This window comes from Balaenoptera acutorostrata, chromosome 11, assembly GCF_949987535.1.
Source record: "Balaenoptera acutorostrata chromosome 11, mBalAcu1.1, whole genome shotgun sequence".
NCBI classification, from domain to species: domain Eukaryota; kingdom Metazoa; phylum Chordata; class Mammalia; order Artiodactyla; family Balaenopteridae; genus Balaenoptera; species Balaenoptera acutorostrata.
Genome location: NC_080074.1, coordinates 102,695,788 through 102,718,138, shown reverse-complemented (window position 1 = coordinate 102,718,138; position 22,351 = coordinate 102,695,788). Strand labels below are relative to the sequence as shown.

At 42.1% G+C, this 22,351-nt stretch overlaps 2 protein-coding genes across 3 annotated transcripts in view; both read left to right on the top strand.

Moving 5' to 3' along the window:
• The window catches only part of RAD51AP1 (RAD51 associated protein 1), a 44,062-nt gene extending 33,407 nt beyond the window's left edge, over nucleotides 1-10,655 (top strand). The window contains exons 9-10 of the transcript XR_009009780.1: nucleotides 5,078-5,171; nucleotides 10,624-10,655. The gene's annotated coding sequence lies outside the window, so the exon portion shown is untranslated. The remainder of the gene's footprint in view (nucleotides 1-5,077; nucleotides 5,172-10,623) is intronic.
• DYRK4 (dual specificity tyrosine phosphorylation regulated kinase 4) overlaps nucleotides 1-22,351 on the top strand; it is a 64,399-nt gene that overhangs the window by 9,658 nt on the left and 32,390 nt on the right. Inside the window, exons 2-3 of one of the 2 annotated variants that reach the window (XM_057557343.1) lie at nucleotides 5,078-5,171; nucleotides 10,624-10,653. In XM_057557343.1, the coding sequence (XP_057413326.1) occupies nucleotides 5,085-5,171; nucleotides 10,624-10,653 (117 nt within the window). In that variant the 5' untranslated portion in view covers nucleotides 5,078-5,084. Of the gene's footprint in view, nucleotides 1-5,077; nucleotides 5,172-10,623; nucleotides 10,654-22,351 lie in introns of those variants that run through there. The other variant, XM_057557344.1, reaches the window with a different exon arrangement.

Genomic DNA, 22,351 nt, shown 5'->3' with positions numbered 1-22,351 from the left:
AAAATGAGTGTGTTTTCACAGCGAAAAACAACAAATACTAGTCTAGGCTTCTTTATAGAAAATCAGTGACCAGGTGACGGGGTGCAGAGTTCTGGCCGCCTAACAGAATCTAGACTCTAGAAAACTGTAGCCATTTTAAGAGAGGTCGTAAAAAATTAGAAAATAGAGAGGGACCACCACAATCCAGGCTTTCTCCTTCACACTCAGATGCTCCATCATATGAGGAGGGATTTGAAAGAAAACCACAGGGATGCCTGGAGACGAGCGGGTAGAAGAGAGGGTGAAAGATGTTGTCTGAGGTCATTTCCTCTAGTCAGCATTGATGGAGTCCCAACCGCATGTAAATTAACAGCTCGGTGTGAAATGGGTTGCTTGGAAAAACAGTAAGTTCTGTCCCAGAAATAGTCAAGCAGAGATGAATGATTACCGGGGACACTCTTGAGAAGATTCCCAGCCAGGGGTGGGAGAATGGGGGAGATGCCCTCTAAAACTCTTCCAGCTCTTAAGAATCTGTGAGTCTGTGGACCATGAAGAGTTTCGGGGATAATTGCACAGGGGCCGAGGAGTTCTCTTTGGCAGAGACGTGTTAAGTACATCATCTCCTGTTCACAGAAATGCAAAGGGAGTCCCTGCAAGTTGTATACTGACACAATTTCTGCCCGAAAGGTGGTCCCCGGGCATAAAGATCAAGCTACTGGCAAGTGCAGTAGAAATACTGAAATCACAATAGGTGAATCTCAAAAGATGTATTTCCTTTCCCGGCTTTGAAGTTCGGTATACACAGATAGTGTATAGAGTACTGTGCTTGCCGTAGTGTGGTACCACTGCTTATGGTCTGTCTTGCCCACCAGATTTTGAACTCCTTAAAAGCAAGGATCCTGTTTTATTATCTCTGAATCCCCCATGCTTAGCACAAGTACCTGGCACACGGTGGTCTGAACATTTTGGATGAATTGACCTAAACTATCTTAGATATCTCTCCTTTTGGCAAATTTGTACCAAGAGGTTTCAAATACAAGTCCCTGCTCTTGCCCCCATGAGGAATATAAAAAATGAAATGAAATAAAATAAAGTATAAAATAAAATAAAATAAAATAAAGTCTCACCATTCCTGCCCCCCAGGAGATCGACAAGATAAAAATATACACGTGTAAGATAACACTAACGGTGTTGACCAAGTGAGAAAATGATCTCCACAGACAAAAGTGTTGAAATCCAGAGGAAGGAGATGGGTATGGGCTGTAGAGGTAGGAAAACTCTGATCTGTGTGTAAAATAATAGGAATTTAAAATTTGTGGTTTCAATTCTCAAAGCAATATTCACTCTGGCTCTAGCTTTAAACCTTCAGGCAACAGGTATAAACAAGATATATAATGTATTTTAATTCTTTTCCTACATAGCTCGCCACATATTTCAAGGATAAAAAGTGGCATTTGGGAAGCTTTAAGGATGGATTAAGTGTGATGGGTTAAGTGGAAGCCAGGTTGGATGCATTAAGAAAGGCACAAAATGATCTTTGATAATCACAGCATTATCCAAAGGGGGGAAATTAGGGAATAAGTCACAGCAGAACTTCCCCCCACCCCAATATTTAATAGAGTTAGAATCAAAGCGGCTTAGAACTGGAAGGCACGTTAGAGTTCATCGAGTCCTGTTTAGTCATCTTACTGATGGGGAAACTGAGAAGAGCTGCATCTGTGGATGCAGAGCCCGCGAATACGGAGGGCTGACTGGACTATGCCATTCGATGTAAGAGACTTGAGCATCCCTGGATTTTGGTGTCCTTGGGGTTCCTGGAACCAGTCCCCCGTGGATACGAGGGAGACTGTTTAGAGAAGACAAGTGATCTGCTCAGAATCTATGTGGGGCAGCACGGAGACCAGACTCCGGGGTTCCTAGCTTTTCCTTCAAGTCTTCAGTTCTCTTCACCTACAGAGCCACCAAAGCTGAGCCGAGGAAAGAGCTCCGGTTGCTTGGAAAGACACACGTTGACTTCGATTGTCTTCCACATCCCCGTGAAGTAGGTGGAAGGAGCGCTGGGTACCGACCCTTGGCAGGAAAAATCATATTCATTCCTCCCCAGCGTTTGGATTTTACAAACCCCACGTCGAATTGATGGCCTAAATCCTACCAGTTCTGTTTCCCAAATGATCCCCAAGTTGTACCCTGTCTTCACTCTCATGGTCTTGGTTGAAGCCCTTGTCCTGGATGCACAAGAAAGCTTCCACCCTGAGCATCTCTGGACCGTGCCCCCTGGTATTGCCAGAGAGATGGTCCTAAAACACAAACCTGACCTTGTCCCTCAGGCTTAGATGGGCCACATGGACCCCCATGACCTGAATGGACCATGCGGCCTTTTACAATCTAGCCCCCTCCCTGGCCCTCCACCAGCAATGTCCAGTAACTGTGCTCGCAACTTCTGGAAAAAGCAGTGCTCTTTCATACTTCTGTGCTTTGTGCAGTCTCATCCCCCTGCCCTTGACTCCACACCTGGCCTGTTGTTCTGCAAAGACAGTTCTGCTGTGCGCAGGGGGGAGGGCTGCCTCAGCTCTCCCAGCAGAGTCAGTCACCTTGGTGTGCACTCGATCAGGTCTGCATCCCTCCCTGCACATCCTTCTGTTACCAAACCCAGGTCCGGCTGCTCGCCGCTCAAAAGCCAGTTCTCAAGGGGTAAGTGTTGGTGGGAAAGGAAAAGTTGCTTTATTTCAGAGGCCGGCAACCGGTGGGGGGGAGGGTGGACGCCTGTCCAAAGGCCGACTGCCCCCCCCCTGACAATCAGGGGGCAAGAGCATTTATAGACAGAGGGAGGGGGCTACCTGCAGAAACAGCCCAGTCAGCTCTGACAGGCATCTTGAAATTGGTCATGGGTGGTCTGACCAGCATCATCTTGATTGTTTTAGGTACAATTAGTCTTCAGTTCCAGAGTCAGTTTGTTTCCACTTCTTTGAGGCCAATTCTTGGAATTGTAGCAGCTTATGTCATGGCCACAGCCTGGTCAACATGTAGTTAACTTCTTCCACCTGGCGGGGGTTTCAGTATCTATAAGACAGCTCACAGGATATGGCTCAGAATATTATCTATAGCCCTTAAGAAGGAACTAAAGGTCCTTGACTATGCTTAATAACTAAACTATTATTATTTGGTCTCCTTTGATGTTTTCCTCTGTTTCTGCATTGTCTTACTTCTCTGATTAAACTTATTCTTTGGCTAAATGTTTTCCACAGACAAAAGGCAGGCTGAGGACGTGGGGCGGGGTGGGGAAGGACCATAGGCTCCGTTTCACCTCTAGCACTGCATTGATCGCTGGCATCGTCAGGACCCATTTCCACGTATCCCCACTCTTTGATAATGAGCTCTCCTTGAGAGCACAGGCCTTGTCTTGTTTATCAAAGAAATTATCTCAGCAAATGCTTGTAGGAAGGAAGGAAGAAATGAAGCTATAATCATTTGCAGTGACTATTACTTTTTATTTGCTTTTGCGTGGGATTTTTTTCATTTTAGTGTGTGTGTGTGTGTGTGTGTGTGTCTGTGAAAATGCACATTCCCACTCACCATTCCCAGTCCCAATCCTCTGAGGTAACTGCTTTTTACAGTTTATTTTTTCTAGACCCTTCAATATGCTGTACTGTATGGAAACATCTTGTTTTCTTAGATGTGGAATCACCTTCTACGTATTGTTCTGCTGTTTTTTACTTAATATATTATGGGCATACTGATGATCTACCTCATTTTTCAAATGATTGCATCATGTTCCATAATACATATGTGCCATTTTTTTTAAAACTTCTCGTGATACATCGACAAGTTATGATTTTTCAACATTAGGCTGCAATAACCGTTGGTGAGATTTGTCTTCAATCCTCTGAATGACTTCACAGTTGTGATGCTGTCACCACTTATTAACTTGTCCCCAAGAACCTATGGATGGAGTGATTTGCAGAAGCTGTGATAACATTTGCTTTGGTCCCTGTTCTGTTCCTATTTTGTGGATTCTTTTTTTTTTTTTTTAATAAATTTATTTATTTTATTTATTTACTTTTGGCTGTGTTGGGTCTTCGTTGCTGCGCGCGGGCTTTCTCTAGTTGCGGTGAGCGGGGGCTACTCTTTGTTGCAGTGCGCGGGCTTCTCACTGCAGTGGCTTCTTTCGTTGCAGAGCACGGGCTCTAGGTGCGTGGGCTTCAGTAGTTGCGGCACATGGTCTCAGTAGTTGTGACTCACGGGCTCTAGAGCACAGGCTCAGTAGTTGTGGCGCACGGGCTTAGTTGCTCCATGGAATGTGGGATCTTCCCGGACCAGGGATGGAACCCGTGTCCCCTGCATTGGCAGGTGGATTCTCAACCACTGTGCCACCAGGGAAGCCCCTATTTTGTGGATTCTTAACTCCTTTGGCTCTTGATAGGGTGAGGGTCTGAAAGGGGGGCTTCCAAGGGACAGAGTGGAGTGTCAGCAGTGGTCTGCTGACGGAACAGGAGAGTGACAGTGGCATGAGAGCCCTCTAAGACTTGACCTTCCACTTCCCCAAATCACCACTTCAACTAGATTCCGTAAACTTACGGGAGTTAGCTTTTTACCTTGCCGTGAGTTGATTATTCACGGAGGTGTGCTCTGAAGGAAGAAGATGAAAACATGGCCAGATGAGATCCAGAAAAAGCATTTCTACCAATTGTCCCCTTTTCTTTTTCTAGAGGCTTTAAGCTACCAGGTGACCACTAATCGATGCATGTTTTCGGGGGAAGATACTTGTGAGAAGAGAATGGTTTACCCTGCAGTCAGTGGGCAGAAGTGGGGCTTTCTGCTCCGTGTCCTAAGCTGCTAACCTCCTCGCTAGTTCCTTGTCCACCCTTGACTCCTGTGTCCCTCTGCCCTGAGCCCATGAGGACTGATGCACAGGCGTCCCCTCTCCCAACCCCATCAGCCACCAGAAGGGAGACAGGAGGAGCAGTGGCGCCTTGGCCATGCTTGTAGACCTGCCGCCTTTTCTTCTCCAAGCCTGCCCTGCCTTCTTCCTATCCCGGGTGGGGACCATTACTTATATTTTGCTCTGAACACCAGTTTACGTTTCACTCTCCTTCTGCAGGACTGAAATGGATGCTAAAAACCCAAGGAAATGCAGTTTGACATCCTTCCCGATTTTGAAAGCAAGAAAGAAACAAAATCTCACCTCCGTGAAGGTAAGGATCCTTGAATGTCATTTGGGGAAGAGAGGTTTTATCATGAGGTCTTGGGGACCCAGGACCCAGTGGGATTGCTGTGCCCCAAGCATCTTTGACGACAGGGTGAGGGGAAGGGGCAGAGCCAGGTCTGGGTGGGCTTGAGGGAAAACCAGTTAGAGGGCCAGGGTGTAGCTTCTTGAACTTGAGGACTGCAAGGTCGTCTAACAGGTGACTTGCATGTGAGGAGCCCTGGGCTAATGTCTCTTCCACAGCACCTTTTATTCTATCCTGTGTATCTGGGCTCAGTACCGGAAGTGTCCTGGAAAGGTTTCGATCAAGTATCCAAGAACATTTCCAGAAACATTTCTTTTACTTTTTTTCTAACACGGACACGTGTTTTTCTTTTTACTCTGCCTCAAAAACTAGCAAAACGCCATGGCACTGAAGGTAATATTGTGATGCGGTGACGTTGTGACTACCAACTAACTATAAGGTCAACTTCTAAATCAGCTGTATTTTTTTTATTTTTTATTTTTATTTTATTTTTTTTAATTTATTTATTTATTTATTTATTTTTGGCTGTGTTGGGTCCTCGTTTCTGTGTGAGGGCTTTCTTTGGTTGTGGCGAGCGGGGGCCACTCTTCATCGCGGTCGCGGGCCTCCCACTGTCGCGGCCTCTCCTGCTGCAGAGCACAGGCTCCAGACGCGCAGGCTCAGTAGTTGTGGCTCACAGGCCCAGCTGCTCCGCGGCATGTGGGATCTTCCCAGACCAGGGCTCGAACCCGTGTCCCCTGCACTGGCAGGCAGATTCTCAACCACTGCGCCACCAGGGAAGCCCCAGCTGTATTTTTTAATCTAATGCCTTCAGTATGGATTTCATAACTATCACAAAAGGTCATATTGTCTGGGATCTTTGTTCTGAAAAATTTGCAACAAACTTTAGCCCAGAGCATTCAGGTTTGACTTTCTGAATCCTGCCTGCATCACTGAGTGGGTGGACCAGAGTCCAGCAGCCTACCCAAGGCCTGGTGAAATTCTCCTCCCCATAGGTCACTCACTACCTCCTTATTACTTTTAGGTCACCTCCTCCAAGCAGTTTTCTGGGTTTAAACCTGGCATTCTCCCCCCTCAGGATTATAACTCATAAAACTATACCCTAATGCAAAGTCCATTGTTCCCCGTCCCTATCCCTGCTATTACCACATACGACAAAAAACAGTTTGCAATTTATAGATTTGCAAAAATGCATGAATGTCTAAAACATTTCCTTTGGTAAAACAAAAATTAATCTAAAATATTTGAAATAGTAAATCTACAGCAAAACTTGATAATGTAATGAAGATAACATTCTGTTCAAATTTTAAAATACTATGCAAACCGAATGGTCTTGGTCTGATTTTACTTTGGCAAAATCGTCACAAGTTTTGCAATTTACGTTTTTTGTTTTAGCTCCTTGAACTCACCTTTACTGAGTATTTAGATGACTCTCACAGGAACCTTAAAGTCCAGTACTATTATTATCCCCAGTTTACAGATGGAGAAACTGAGATTCAGGTAAAGTTAACTAGCCCATGGCCATAAACGAGTGAGTGGAGGACAGAATACAAACCCATATTCTTTTTTTTTTTTTTTTAATTTATTTATTTATTTTCGGCTGTGTTGGGTCTTCGTTTCTGTGCGAGGGCTTTCTCTAGTTGCGGCAAGAGGGGGCCACTCTTCATCGCGGTGCGCGGGCCTCTCACTGTCGCGGGCTCTCTTGTTGCGGAGCACAAGCTCCAGACGCGCAGGCTCACTAGTTGTGGCACACGGGCTTAGTTGCTCCGCAGCATGTGAGATCTTCCCAGACCAGGGCTCGAACCCGTGTCCCCTGCATTGGCAGGCAGATTCTCAACCACTGCGCCACCAGGGAAGCCCCCAAACCCATATCCTTAACCAGTCTGTCCCATGCCTCTCTGTTGAGTAATGCCAACTTTGTGATGTGTTCCTTCACGTATTTATTTAAATTAAGTTTAAGGAAAGAAAATTCTGCTGCAGTTACAATCAAAAATAAAATTTAAAAATCACATTCAAGATAAATTCATGTATGTCGTAATTTGCCAATCCACAAATTGACAGTATCATTAAAAAATACTATTTAAACTTATAACTATTGTCTTTACATTGGTGATTATTCTGATGGGCCCTAAATAAATGTCTTTTCACCATCTGTTCATTTTCCGCAGTGGAATTCTCATCCAGTTGAATCTATTCTATTCAACTTAGGGAAATGCAAACAAATCAATAACTGTCTTCAGTGCATGAAATTAATGGGAGGATGAAAATAATTAGAATCTCTTCACCTGAAAAAAAAAATACCACTCAGGATGAGAGAGCTATGGATCTCAGCCTAACAGCACCCCAAACAAGTGTTGAAAAAAAAGTTTATATATTTAAATAAATTAATAATAATTTATATTTATTTCATGATATTTAATATTGTGTTATAAAGGTAATGTTTATAATAATAATTAAATATTTAAGTATTTTAAATGTGGATCTTGAGAGTATTTCAGCTAAGGGAGGTTTTAAAATGTGATTTTTAATAATTGATTTTAGACAATGTTGGGAGGAGGGATAAATCAGGAGCTTGGAATGACCATACACACACTACTGTATATAAGACAGATAACCAACAAGGACCTACTGTATAGCACAGGGAGCTCTACTCAATATTCTGTGCTAACCTATATGAGAAGAGAATATGAAAAAGAATGAATATATGTATCTGTGTAACAGAATCACTTTACTGTACACCTGAAACTAACACAACATTGTAAATCAACTATACTCCAATAACATTTTTTTTAAAAATTGATTTCATCTGGCTTTGAGAAACGGGTGGCCACTAGATAGTAATATATGATTCTTTTAAAAATACCCCCATTCATTTGACTACAGTGTGGTAAAATAGTAAAGAGCCGTCTGCTGCTGAGAGATCTTTGCAGAGAGTCCTGTGTCTTTGGTACCATCCTTTCAGCTTAGCTGGCAAAGGTCGCAGAACTCTCACAGTGCCCCTCGATAACACAGGGTCCCTGTGCCCTTCGGGAAAATGCTCTTGGGTTATAGTTTATTCTGACTGCTGGAGGGGGCTCATACCCTCTCTGGACCTCAGCTAGGAAGCTGGAGGCTGTTTGGCTCTTCTGCAACTCTGTTCAAAGAAAACAGCCTTGCAGCCACTTCTGGGACTGGAGGAGACCCAGAACTCCAGGGTCTCAGGTGAGGCCATCCCAGGGGACAAACTTGGGAGAGGCCTGGGCAAGGGAACTCTGCTAACTTTGGATATTTCTTTACAATTTCCCTGACAATTAATGAGTAGGTGCCACAAAGTATCCCCACAAGTGTGCCAAAGACACGTTTTCTATTTTGAGTATTGGGAGAGCAGGCACTTGTTCTTTCTCTTCCATCCTTTAAATCATTCAACTGGTGAATACCACCTCCTTAGACAGGTCTTCCCTCACCACCCTTTCTAATTACGTTATGTATTTGCCTGTTTACTTGTTTGTGGTCTGCCTCATCCTCTAGAACAGCATTGTCCAGTAGGGCAGCCACTGGCCACATGAGGCTCTGGAGCCCTTGACATGGACTACTTCGAAACGAGGTGCGCTGTACCTGAAAAATACACACCAGATTCCAAAGACTTGGTGTGAGAAATGAATGTGAAATACCTATTGATAATTTCTTATAATTGGGTGAATTTTATGTTAATTAATACCTTGGTAACATTGTAAAAATTTTATATTGATTACATGTTCAAATAGTATTCTGAATGTATTATGTTAGATAAAATGTTATTAAAATTAATTTCACTTTTTTTTTTTTTTTTTTTACTTTTAAAATGTGGCTACTAGAAAATTTAAAATTTCACACGTGGCTTGCATTTTATTTGTTTGGATTGTGCCACTCTTGAATGGAAGCTCTGTAACAGAAAAGATATTCTTGGTCTGGGACTTCCCTGGTTGTCCAGTGGTTAAGAATCCGCCTGCCAATGCAGGGGACATGAGTTCAATCCCTGATCCGGGAAGATCCCACATGCTGTGGAGAAACTAAGCCAATGCGCCGCAACTACTGAGCCCGCACGCCACAACTACTGAAGCCCACGCGCTCTAGGGCCCAGGGGCGACAACTACTGAGCCCACGTGCCACGACTACTGAAGCCCGCGCGCCTAAAGCCCTTGCTCCGCAACAAGAGAAGCCACCACAATGAGAAGCCCACGCACCGCAACGAAGAGTAGCCCCTGCTCGCCGCAACTAGAGAAAGCCCGCGTGCAGCAATGAAGACCCAGTGCAGCCAAAAAATAATTAATTAATTAATTTAAAAAAGAAAGATATTCTTGGTCTGGTTCAGTGCTGAATCCCCAGAACTTTGGACAGTGCCTGACACTGATTAACACTTAGTGTGTACTTGTGGAACAGAAATCAGGGAAATATTTATTCAGATATTTATTGAGTGCCTGCTCAACTCAAGCATTGTTCTAGGTGCTGGGGTTACAGTGGAGAACGAAACAGACAAAAACCAAAAAACAAACTTCTCATGCGGCTTCAAATTGGGATTCTTTGTAGAAAGGCCAGATGGTCTGGTCAAATAGTGAGAATGGTAATGACCAGCTCTCATCTTCCTCATTGGTAAAGAGATGAGGCTGAACTATATCAGTGGTTCTCAACCTTGGTCATATATTTAAAATCACTGGGAAGAGTTTAAAGACCACTGAAATCAGAATCTGCAGGGGTCACGGACAATTATTTTTTAACGTTCTTTTCTATCATGTGGGGTCTGATGTCCATTTAAATCTATGAGACCCTTGTAGACTAAGTCTCTAACTGTTTGCTGGTAGTGACACTGGAATAGTTATTCCTACTTCTCCTGATTACGGTGGGATTAAGTGAGATAAGAGAAGTTGAGCTTGCTGGCTGGCAGATATTTAAGCCCAATAAACACTGGCTGCTTTTACCTTCTTTCCTTCCCTCTATTTACTAGAAAGGGGTTTCCCATAGGAGACAGGCTTATTAATGCATCTCCCCCAGTAGAAGAGGGCACCTGAAGGCCATGCATCGCTCTCATTTCTACATCTCATCAGTACTCCATAGGAAAAACATAAAATCTGACCATTTGGTATTGCAAAGGAATTGAATCCACAGTCAGTTATAACTGTAGAGAGAATGAAAAGCAGAAACTTCAATTACCAGTGTTGTCTAGGTTTTGGTGTGATAGACTATTATTTATGGAATGAATTCAGCTTTTAAATGCAAATGGAAGGCTCTGGCTAGAAGAATTTATAATGATCACAGAACTAAAACATTAAAACATTTTGAGCCAATGTAGAATTGGCGGCTCAATGAAAAATCGGCATATAATGCAATATAATCTCTATGTTTGGGTGGATTTGGGGTTCTGAAGGAGAGCGCTTACATGCTTTTTCCCATTTTCTCCTAGAGCCCCACTCTTCCTTCTGAGATCTACATAGTAAGTACCAGTTCCTTTGTTCTGCATTCCCATCTGTGCTCTCAATTTGGAGGGAGAGGAAGACAGAGACTTGAGTTTACCTTCCGCTGGTGTGACAAGGACCTGGGGCAAGCAGGCATGGGGGCATGTCTCTGCGTACCAGAATTAATCAGAGCGAGTAGATAACTCCTGTTGAAAGCTTCTTCAGGTCGTGAAAATTAGAGTCCGTCTGTTTGACATTGGAGGTGGGATGAGGCCATGTTAGAAATACAGCCCCCGCCCCTATATGTGTTTAGTTTTCTGCATTTGCTCCTTTCAGCAACATTGAGGGCGTCAGCACCCTCATTTTACAGAGGAGGAAACTGAGACCCAAAGAGTTTCAGCAAGTTACCTAATAAAGTAATTCTTCTAATAAAGGCTGAAATCAGAATTCAGATTTTATTCTGTAGTTCATTCATGCTTTTAAAAGTTTTTTTTATCATTAAATGTTGAGTATATACAAAAGAATATTTAAGGATATGTGTAAGGTGGAAAGAAGAATAATACAATGGGCACCCTGTGTGTATCCAACACAGTTTAAGAAAGACGGCCCCTGCGTGTGCCTCCCCCTCTTATTTCACCCTGTTCATTGACGCCTCTGCAATAACCACTCTCTTGAGTTTTACATTTATTATTCCATTGCTTTTCTAAAACTCTTAAAGCATGTATTGTTTAATTTTGCATGTTTTTGTTTTTTATATACATAGAATCATACTGTTCAGTTTTTTGTTGTAGCTCACTTTGTATGCTCAGTACTAAGCTAGCATACATTGTACAGCATTTGGCTGGCTTTCACTTGGATTGATCAGGCCTCCACGCTGACTGATCAGTGCCTGTGCCCTTTAGATACTGTGAATTATCACCACTGTTCTCGGGAACATGTTTATGAATCAATTTCACTGCCATATTCAATTGTATGGGTGTTTCACACTTCCTATCCGTTTTACAGTTGATACACGTGTGGTTTTTCCCTTGTGTTTTTCCCCTTAAAAATGGTGCATGTCTCCTGGTGCATACGTGCAGGGGTTTCTAGAGTGTGCACTAAGGAGGGGATTGCTGGGTACCAGGGTATGCGAATGCCTAGCCTTACCAGAAGATGCCAGCTGTTTTCTACAACATTGATATCAGTGCACTTTGCCCCCAGCAGGATATATGAGTTCCAGCTGGTCCACATCCTTTTCATCACTTGATATTGTGTGGCTTCTTATTTTGCCAATTTAGTAGACGGGTGACAATATTTTCTTGTATTTTAATTTGCATGTTGATGATTAATAATGAGATTAAACCTCTTTTCATGTGTGTTGACCATTTGTGTATCCTCTTCTGTGGAGTGCCTGGCCATGCCTGTTTTCCCTTAAATTTTTCTTTTGTGTTGTCTTTTTCTTACTGATTTGTAGCATATTTATATATTATATAAAACAGGTACATAAAATAGAAATAATATGTTCATATATTTATTGGCAAGTAAATGTAAACTATTCAAAGTATTTACTAATCCTTTGCCAGTTAAATGTGCAGCCAATACCTTCTCCAGGTTGTTGACTTGCCTGTGTTTTACATACTTTATTTTTTAGAGCAGTTCTACTCACCCCCCACAGCTTCTCCTGTTATTAACGTCTTGCATTAGTGTACAGTTGTTACAATTGGTGGACCAATATTGATATGTTATTATTAACTAAAGTCTATAGTTTACATTAGGGTTCACTCTTTGTGTTGTACAGTTTTTTGGTTTTGACAAATGATGTATCCACCGTTACAGTATCACACAGAATAGTTTCACTGACCTAAGAATGCCCCGTACTCCACCTAATTATCCCTCCTTCCCCTAAAACCCTGGTAACCATTCTTTTTACTGTCTCTGTGGTTTTGTCTTTTCCAGAATTCCATATAGTATGTAGCCCTTTCAGACTGGCTTCTTTCACTTAGTAATATGCATTTGAGTTTCCTCCATCTCTTTTTGTGGCTTGACAGCTCACTGCTGAATAATATTCTGTTGTCTAGATGTACTACAGTTTATTCATTTGCCTTCTGAAGGACACCTTGGTTGCTTTCAGGTTTTGACAATTAATAAAAGTGCTGTAAACATCCGTTTGCAAGTTTTTGTGTGGACATAAGTTGAAATTCCTTTGGTAGATATCAAGGAGCACTGTTGCTGGATTGTATGGTAAGAGTATGTTTAGTTTTGTAAGAAACTGCCGAATTGTCTCCCAAAATGGCTGTACCATTTTGCATTCCCACCAGCAATGAGTAAGAGTTCCTGTTGCTCCACATTCTCACCAGCAGTTGGTGTTGTCAGTGTTCCAGATTTTGGTTATTCTAATAGGTGTATAGTGGTACTTCATTGTTGTTTTAAATTGCATTTTCCTGATGACACATAACGTGGAGCATCTTTTCATGTGCTTATTTGCCATCTGTATATCTTCTTTGGTGAGGTGTCTGTTAAGGTCTTAGGCCCATTTTTTTAATCAGGTTGTTTGTTTTCTTATTGTTGAGTTTTAAGAGTTCTTTGTATATTTTGGATAACAGTCCTTTATCAGATGTGTCTTTTGCAAATATTTTCTCCAGGTCTGTGGCTTGTGTTCTCATTCTTTTGAGATTGTTTTTTACAGGGCAGATGTTTTTCGTTTTCATGAAGTCCAGCTTATCAATATTTCTTCCACGGTTCATACTTTGGTCTTGTAACTAAAAAGTCATCACCATACCCAAGGCTATCTAGGCATTCTCCTTTGTTATCTTCTAGGGGTTTTATAGTTTTGTGTTTTACATTTAGGTCTGTGATCCATTCTGAGTTAATTTTTCTGAAGTGTATAAGGTTTGTGTCTAGACTCATTTTTTTTGCATGCGGATGCATGTCCAGTAGTTCTGGCATCATTTATTAAAGAGACTACCTTTGGTTCATTGTATTGCCTTTGCTCTTTTGTCAAAGATCAGTTGACTGTATTTATGTGGGCCTATTTCTGGGCTCTCTCTTCTGTTCCATTGATCTGTTTGTCGATTTTTTTTGCTAGTACCACGACTCTTGATTCCTGTAGCTTTATAGTAAGCTTTGAAGTCAGGTTGTATCAGTTCTCCAACTTTGTTCTTCAATATTGTGTCAGCTATTCTGGATCTTTGCCTCTTCATATAAACTTTAGAATCAGTTTATCAACATCTTTAAAATATCTTGCTGGACTTTTCATTGAGATTGCATTGAATCTATAGATCAAGTTGGGAAGAGTTGACATCTTGACAATATTGAGTTTTTCTGTTCATGAAAATGGAATAGCTCTCCATTTATTTAGTCTTTGATTTCATTCATTAGAGCTTTATAAGTTTCCTAATATAGATCTTGTATATATCTTGTTGGATTGGATTTCTTTTTTGTTGATGAGTTTCAAGACTTCTTTGTATATTTTAGATATAAGTCCTTTATAGATATGTGTTTTGCATGTTTTCTCCCTGTCTGTGGTTTGTCTTTTTATTCTCTTAACAGTGTCTTTTTCAGAGAACTTCTAAGTTTAATGAAATCCAACTGATCAATTTTTTCTTTCATTATCGTGCTTTTAATTACCAACCCCAAGGTTGCCCAGATTTTCTCCAATATATCTTCCAGAAGTTTTATAATTTGGCATTTTGCATTTCAGTCTATGATCCATTTGAGTTAATTTTTATGAGAGGTATAAGGTCTGTGTATAGACTTTTTAAAATATATATATATATATTATTTATTTATTTATTTATGGCTGCATTGGGTCTTTGTTGCTGTGCACAGGCTTTCTCTAGTTGTGGTGAGCGGGGACTACTCTTCATTGCGGTGTGCGGGCTTCTCATTGAGGTGGCTTCTCTTGCTGTGGAGCATAGGCTCTAGGCACGTGGGCTTCAGTAGTTGCGACACACAGGCTCAGTAGTTGTGGCTCACAGGCTCTAGACTGCAGGCTCTGTAGTTGTGGAGCACGGGCTTAGTTGCTCTGCAGCATGTAGGATCTTCCTGGACCAGGGACTGAACCCGTGTCCCCTGCATTGGCAGGCAGATTCTTAACCACTGCGCCACCAGGGAAGTCCTAGACTCTTTTTTTTTTTTTTTTTTTTTTTTTTAGCAAAACAAGTAAAGTGTTTATTAGGAGGAAAAAAGAGTACGTGTGGATAGACACACAGGTGGGCTCAGAGAGAGAGTCGTGCCCTCGTGGTAGTTTGAATTGCTTATATGGGGCATTTCTTCCAGGTTTCCTTTGGCCAATCATCTTGGTTTGGCTGGTTCTGAGTCCGTATTTGGTTTATCTCAGGGTCCTCCCATGTATGCAAGCATATCTCTTAGCCAAGATGGATTCTAGCGAAGAGGCCTATGGGTTGGGTGACATCACTCCCTTTTCGATCTCCAAGAAGCCTTTCTGTGCATGTATAGTTGGGAAGGTCTCCTTGACCTCGAGAACGAGAACTATGTGGTGTCTTATCTGGGTGGGGTTCAGCTCCTCTTCATCTTGGAGTACCCCATTAGTAAGTAGCTGAGCTGGTTCTGACTTAAGAACACTCAGGAGAAAGACATGCTCATGATCTCGGAGAGACAGCAGTGAATGGTGGCTTGAAGCAAGATCTTATTAGTTCCCTGCTGAGGAATCGAACCTGGATAGCCTGGATGAAAACCAGGAATCCTAGCTACTAGACCAGCAAGGGCTAGAGGATAGAAGCAAAGTTTCCCTGACTTTTACCCCTGCTTGAAAGCAAGCTTATTTCAAGGAGGCAAAAACTGTAAAAACAGGTACAAAGTTTATTATTAGAGACACAGCGCAACATGTGGGAGAGCTCACAGAGAAACAGTTTCTTTAGTTAAGGCAGAGCAAAGCAGAGATACACACAAGAGAGAAAGGTTATGGGCATCCTCCCTAATGAGGAGGAACGCCTAGACTCTTTTTTAATGCATGTGGATGTGCAGTTGTTCCAGCACTATTTGTCGAAGACACTTCTTTCCCCATTGAATTATCTTTGCTCCTTTGTCAATGATTAGTTGATTTTATTTATGTGGGTCTGTTGATATTTATGGGCCCTCTATCTGTTCCACTAATCTATTTGTCTATTCTTTCTTCAATACCACATGGTCTTGATTACTGTAGCTTTATAGTAAGTCTTGATGTTAGGTAGTGTCACTCCTCCAACTTTGTTATTTTTCAGTACTGTGTTGGCTATTCTGGGTTTTTTGCCTTTCCATATGTACTTTAGAATAAGTTTGTCAATATCCACAAAATAACTTGATGGGATTTTGATTGGGATGGCACTGAGTATATAGATCAAGTTGGGAAGAACCAACATCTTTCTTCAAAAATTGAGATATAATTGACATGTAACATTGTATTCATTTTAGGTATACAACATAATGATTTGATACATGTATATGCTGCAAAATGATTACCATAATAAGTTTACTTAGCATCCATTACTGCACATAATTACAGTTCTTTTTCTTGTGATGAGAACTTTTTTTTTAATTAATTAATTAATTTATTTATTTTTGTCTGTGTTGGGTCTTTGTTTCTGTGCGAGGGCTTTCTCTAGTTGCAGCGAGTGGGGACCACTCTTCATCGTAGTGCACGGGCCTCTCACTGTCGTGGCCTCTCTTGTTGCGGAGCACAGGCTCCAGACGCGCAGGCTCAGTAGTTGTGGCTCATGGGCCTAGTTGCTCCGCGGCATATGGGATCTTCCCAGACCAGGGCTCGAACCCGTGTCCCCTGCATTGGCAGGCAGATTCTCAACCACCGCGCCACCACGGAAGCCCCGATGAGAACTTTTAAGATCTACTCTCTTGACAACTTTCAAATATGCAATACAGTATTTTAACTATAGTCACCATGCTATACATTATATCCCCAGGACTTATTTATCTTATAACTGGAAGTTTGAACCTTTGACCCCCTTCACCCATTTCATCCACCCTGGATCCCCCCACCTCTGGCAGCCACCAATCTGTCCTCTGTATCTATGAGTTTGCATGTGTATGGTTTTTTTTTAAAAGAGTCCACACATAACTGAGACATAATTGAGTTAACTGAGTATTTGTCTTTCTCTGACTTATTTCACTTGGTGTAATGCCATCAAGGTCCATCCGTGTTGTTGCAGATGACAGGATTTCCTTCTTTTTTTATAGTTGAGTAATATCTATCTATCTATCACATTTTCTTTATCTATTAATCCACTGATGGACCCTTAGGTTTTTTCCATGTCTTGACTATTGTAAATAATACTGCAAAGAACATGGGGGTACAGATATCTTTTTGAGATTAGTCATTTAGTTTTCTTTGGATAAATACTCAGAAGTGAAATTGCTGTATTGTATGGTAGTTCTGTCTTTAATATTTTTTTTTTGAGCAATCTCCATACTATTTTCCATAGTGGCTGCACCGATTTGTATTCCCAAAAACAGTGCACAAGGGTTTCCTTTTTTTCACATCCTCGCCAATGGCTTTTTGATAATAGCTATTCTAACAGGTGGGAGGTAATATCATACTGTGGTTTTGCTTCATCTCCCTGATGATTAGTGATGTTGAACATCTTTTCATGCACCTGTTGGCCACTTGTATGTCTTCTTTGGAAAAATATCTTTTCTGATCCTCTGCCCATTTTTTAATAGGGTTGCTTGTGTTTTTTTAATGTTGAGCTGTATAAGTTCTTTACATATTTTGGATCTTAACCCCTTATCAGATATATGATTTGCAGATATTTTCTACTTTCATTTTGTTGATGGTTTCCTTAGCTATACAGAAACGTTTTAGTTTGATGTAGTCCAACTTGTTTATTTTTGCCTTTGTTGCCTTTGCTTTTGTTATCAAATTAAAAAAAATCATTGCCAAGACCAATGTCAAGTCTCTTACCTCCTATATTTTCTTCTAGGAGTTTTATGGTTTCAGGTTTTAAATTTTATAGTTACATGCAAATCTTTAATCTATCTTAAGTTGATTTTTGTACATGGTATAAGACAGTGGTCCAGGTTCATTCTTTTGCATGTGGCTGTCTCGTTTTCTCAACACCAGTTATCGAATAGACTATCCTTTCCCTATTGTATATTCTTGGCTCCCTTGTCATAAATTAACTGACCATGTATATGTGAGTTTATTTCTGGACACTATTCTGTTCCACTGAACAGTGGGTTTGTTTTTTTTTTATGGCAATAACATACTCTTGGTTATTGTAGCTTTATAATATAGTTTGAAATCAGGAAATGTGATGCCTCCAGCTTTGCTCTTCTTTTTCAAGATTATTTTGTCTATTTGGAAACTTTTGTGGTTCCATACAAATTTTAGGATTATTTGTTCTATTTCTGTGAAAAATACCATTGGAATTTTGATAGGAATTGCATTAAATCTCTAGGTTGCTTTGGGTAGTGTGGACATTTTAATAGTATTAATACATCCAGTCCATGAGCACAGAATATCTTCCCATTTATTTATGTCTTCTTCAATTTCTTTCATCAATGTTTCATAATTTCTAGTGAGAAGATCTTAATTATATTGAGTCTTCCTATTCATGAACATGGAAAATCTCTCTGTTTATTTAGATCTTCTTTGATTTCTTCCATCAGAGTTTCATCATTTTTCTCATATAGGTCTTGCACATATTTTGTTAGACTTATACCTAAATATTCCAGTTTCTTGGGGTGCTAATGTACATGGTGTTCTTTAAATTTCAAATTCCAATTGTATATTGCTGGCAAATAGGAAAGCAATTGACTTTTGTATGCTAAGCTTGTAGCCTGCAACCTTTCTATAACCTTGGCTTGTCTTTATACCTATATTGTCTTTAGATGAACAGAAGTCCTTAATTAAAAGTATGTAAATGTATGGTATGCACTTTTGTCTTGTTTAAGAAATCATTCCCTACTCCAAAGTCATAAAAATACAAATATGTTTTCTAACATTTTTATAATTTTCATCAGTTCTGAAGAATTTTCTGGGCCATTTTGTCTTTATGTCTGCCATATTCTTTCTGTCTTTCAAAAAATCTAATTAGATGTATGTTAGACCTCACTCTGTCTTCCATGTATCTCTTCTCTGAACATATTTTTTCATCTCTTTGTCTCTCTGTGCTGCTTACTGGATAATTTCTTCAAACCTGTCTCTTCCAGTTCACTAATTCTTTCTTTGACTATCTAGGCATAATCTTTTATTAAGCCCATTCATTGAGTTTTAAGTTTCAATTTTTATATATTTTTATTTCTGAAAGTTCTGATTTGTTCATTTCTAAGTCTGGTTATCTGTGTGGTATCTTACAGTTTACTTACATTTTCAGTCTCTTTTATTTCTTTAAGCATTTTATGCATTATCATTTTATAATTTTTACCTAATAATTCCAATATTTGGATTTTTTGAGGGGGTGGGAATCTGATTCTGGTATCTATAGTTTCTGCTAGTTCTCACTCAGTACCTTGTTTCATCATATATTTTATGACTTTTTTTTGGAACTGTGAGGTTACCATCTTGTTTTACAGAAAAGGAAACTGAGCCTGAGAGTAGGTAGATGAGTTGCCAAGGTCACACAACTAGCAAGCAGCAGAACAAGAATTCTAGTCAAAGTCTGTCTGACTCCAAAGACCGCGTGCTTTTTTCTATCCCGTGAAGCCTTGAAGACCCTTGGCTAGTTAACTCTTTCATGAATCATCTCACAAATGTTTACTGGGAGCAAACTTTGGGCCAAGTGTTGCCCTTGGTGCTGGGATACAAAAGTAAACAATATACATCCCTTATTGCCCAGTATACACAGTCTAGTGGGGACCTAAACACGTAAATAGACAGGTGACTGTAAGGCATGGTAAGTGTACTCACTAAGGCAGAAACAAATTCTCTGGGAGCCTAGAGAAAGTTTCCTTAAGTCATTGGCTAATGCCCAAGTACAGTGGCATGCTTCACTGATTTGCCAGTCAGCTACAGCCCCGTCAAGTGGCATAGTTACAGGGCTCATCATTCACATTTTTTTCAGAGTGAGTGACGCCCCCTGGAGTTATGCAAGGAGATTGCATGGTGAGCTAGAGGGAGGGCATTTCAGGCAGAAGGAATGATGTTTGCAAAACAGAATAAATTGGAATCAACTGGAATAGAGCCTTAGAAATCATCTATTCTAACCCTCCTACGTGATGCATAAATCCACTTAATATTATAGTGAATTTAGTGTCTAGTTTACAGAATAAACAATTGCTTTCTGAGTGTTTCTATCTATTGTCAACTATATCCAGGCGCCATCAGAATAAAAGCACGATCTTATTTTTATTTAGAGACCTTTGGAGGGGAAGTACTTTATAATCCCTCCCACCCAGTTTGGAGGCAGAACACAAAATAGGTCAGAGGAGACCAGCTGATGACAGCATGATACAGTAAAAAGGCAGCAGGGAGCAGAGATTCTAGACTCAAGTTTGCTACATGTTATCTTGGACAAGTCACTCGGATTATCTTCTGAGCCTCTTTCTCCATCTGTAAAATGAGAGTGTTTGACTACAGATTCCCTAAGGGGCTTCCAGCACCATGATTTTCCAAGCTCATGTCTAGAGGTCCAGAAGGGGAAGTGTCTCCCCGAAAGCTGTGCATTGAGAACGGCTCCAAGCCCTTGGGCTTTCAGGCTTGTGCTCTTGCCCTTCCCTCAAGCCCTGAGGATGGCTATGATCTCCTTCTTCCACCTTCACCAGGGCGTAGCCTGGTGGGCAGGACCCCAGGGAGGACCCTGCGTCGGTGCAGTGAAGCCCTGGTGCTCCCAAGTGTCTGGCCATATTTGCTCTGCTTGTGGGGCTCTGGAGTCCAGCCTGGGCTGTGGTTGTGATCCGGGGCCGCTCCCCTCTGCCTGGGCATCCTGGGCTTCCTCGTGCACACACAGGGGCTTTAAGGGCAGACCTTTGCTGGGAGCTGCAGAGGGAGTGGTGCTGTGATTTGCTGGAGGTCTGAGCAGCGACAGTAGCTTGATGCCTTAGCTGGGGATGATCCAGGCACCTCCCGTGTTCCCTGACTCTCTGCGGTGCTCCGCTGGGTGGAATCCTGGAACTTGTTGTGTTCTGTAGAGAATCCCCAGGGACTTCTCCTCTCTCTCCCTGGAACACCCTCTCCCTGCCTCAGCACATTTGTTTTGAACTCTTGGTTGTTTTGGCCTCTGAGAAGGGATTGTGGAGCCCGCGAGGAGGGGCAGTGATTTGATATCACAGAACTTGAGCTTCATCTGCCCAACCAACCTGGACAGGCATGTGGGAATTTTTTTTTTTTAAGGGAGAGGGAGGCAGAGGTAAGGAGGAGCCAGTTAGGAAAACAGAGAAATAGCCAGTGAGGTATGACCCAGGCGGGGTTGTTTGACGGGGGTGAGCCTTTCTGAAAAGGCTGATGGCCTCCGCTCAGGGGACCCAGCTGAGGCTTCAGCTGCTTCCTCCCTGAACTTTACAGACGGGACACCCCGGGTTCTGTCCCAGGTGACAGGATGAGCTCTAACCAGCCCCACGCAGGGACCAAGTTCGTTACGCTTTGGCTCTCAGAGTGAGAGGGCGGGAAGTGTGCTCCCCGCAACCCCTGGGTAAGCTGTGCGTGCTGGGGAAGGGGGGCTGGCATGATGAGAAAGCAGAAGAGGGAGGGGAAGGCAGAGTTCGCCAGGGAGAAACCTCTGATGCAGGACCGAGGATTGGAGATGTCACCATTCTGTGTGACATCTTTCCTCCATTCCCGTGTAGAAGTCACACGTCAGCCCCTCTTTACTAAAATGAACCATTTCTTTCATCTATTTCCCTAGTGCTGGAAAGTCTTCCTTGAGTAGAGATTCACTTATTTAGAACAAAGCACTTCCTTTTCTAAGAATGAAATTGCTATTGCCTTTGAGAGGGGTTTGGACAGGGGTTCTCTGGTGTGAATTAGTTGATTAGGAGACTTTGCTTCCTAGAGGCAGTGCAGGAGGCAGGGAGCAGTGGTCCTTGGTGGCAGCGGAAGGCTCCTGGGGTGGGAATGCGGCTCCGCTGGGAAAGATGGGCTGGGTCCACGGGGCAATGCTCACGTCGGAGCCCAGCTGTCTCAAGGGCAGCTCAAACCTTTGAGGACAAGTGCAAGGGCTTCCTGCGCCCTCAGTTTCACTTTCCCTCCTTCCCGTCTTTCCCTTCCTCCTTTCCTTCTTCCTGAAGCAAATATTTAAGTGCCTACTGTATGTGAGTTACCATGTTAGGCTAGGCGATCTTTTATTAGAGTCTTACAGTCCGGCAGAAGAAGGCAGATGTAAAACAACCTCGTGCAACAAACCTTTGCAGGCGCTATTCTAGGAGCGAGTACAAAGCATGGGGTAGCGGGAGGGTTACAAATGCAAGAGGGGACAGTTACAGACGCTTCAGTTGAAAAGTGGCACCTTGGCTGGGGCTCAAATGTGGGCAATTCACCAGGTGCATGACAGGGGCTTGGAGTGGAGGAAGTGGCGATGCGTGGGTGAGGGAGAACATTCCAAGCAGAAACAGAGCAGGAGTCAAGGTTTTGAGAAGTGAAACAGCGTGATGTTTGAAAACTGCAAGTCATTCGTAATTCCTAGAGCTAAAAGGACAAAGGCTGAGGCTGGGAGGGTTTTGCATGCCAGGACTTCTATGCCCCGGGAAGTCGCTGAGGAGATTTAAGCCATGTAGCAATAAGATCAGATGGTCATGTTTAATTTCTGAGGACACTTAGGCAGTAGAGGATGGATGGGGAGGGGCAGGGAAACTGCTTAGGAGACAATT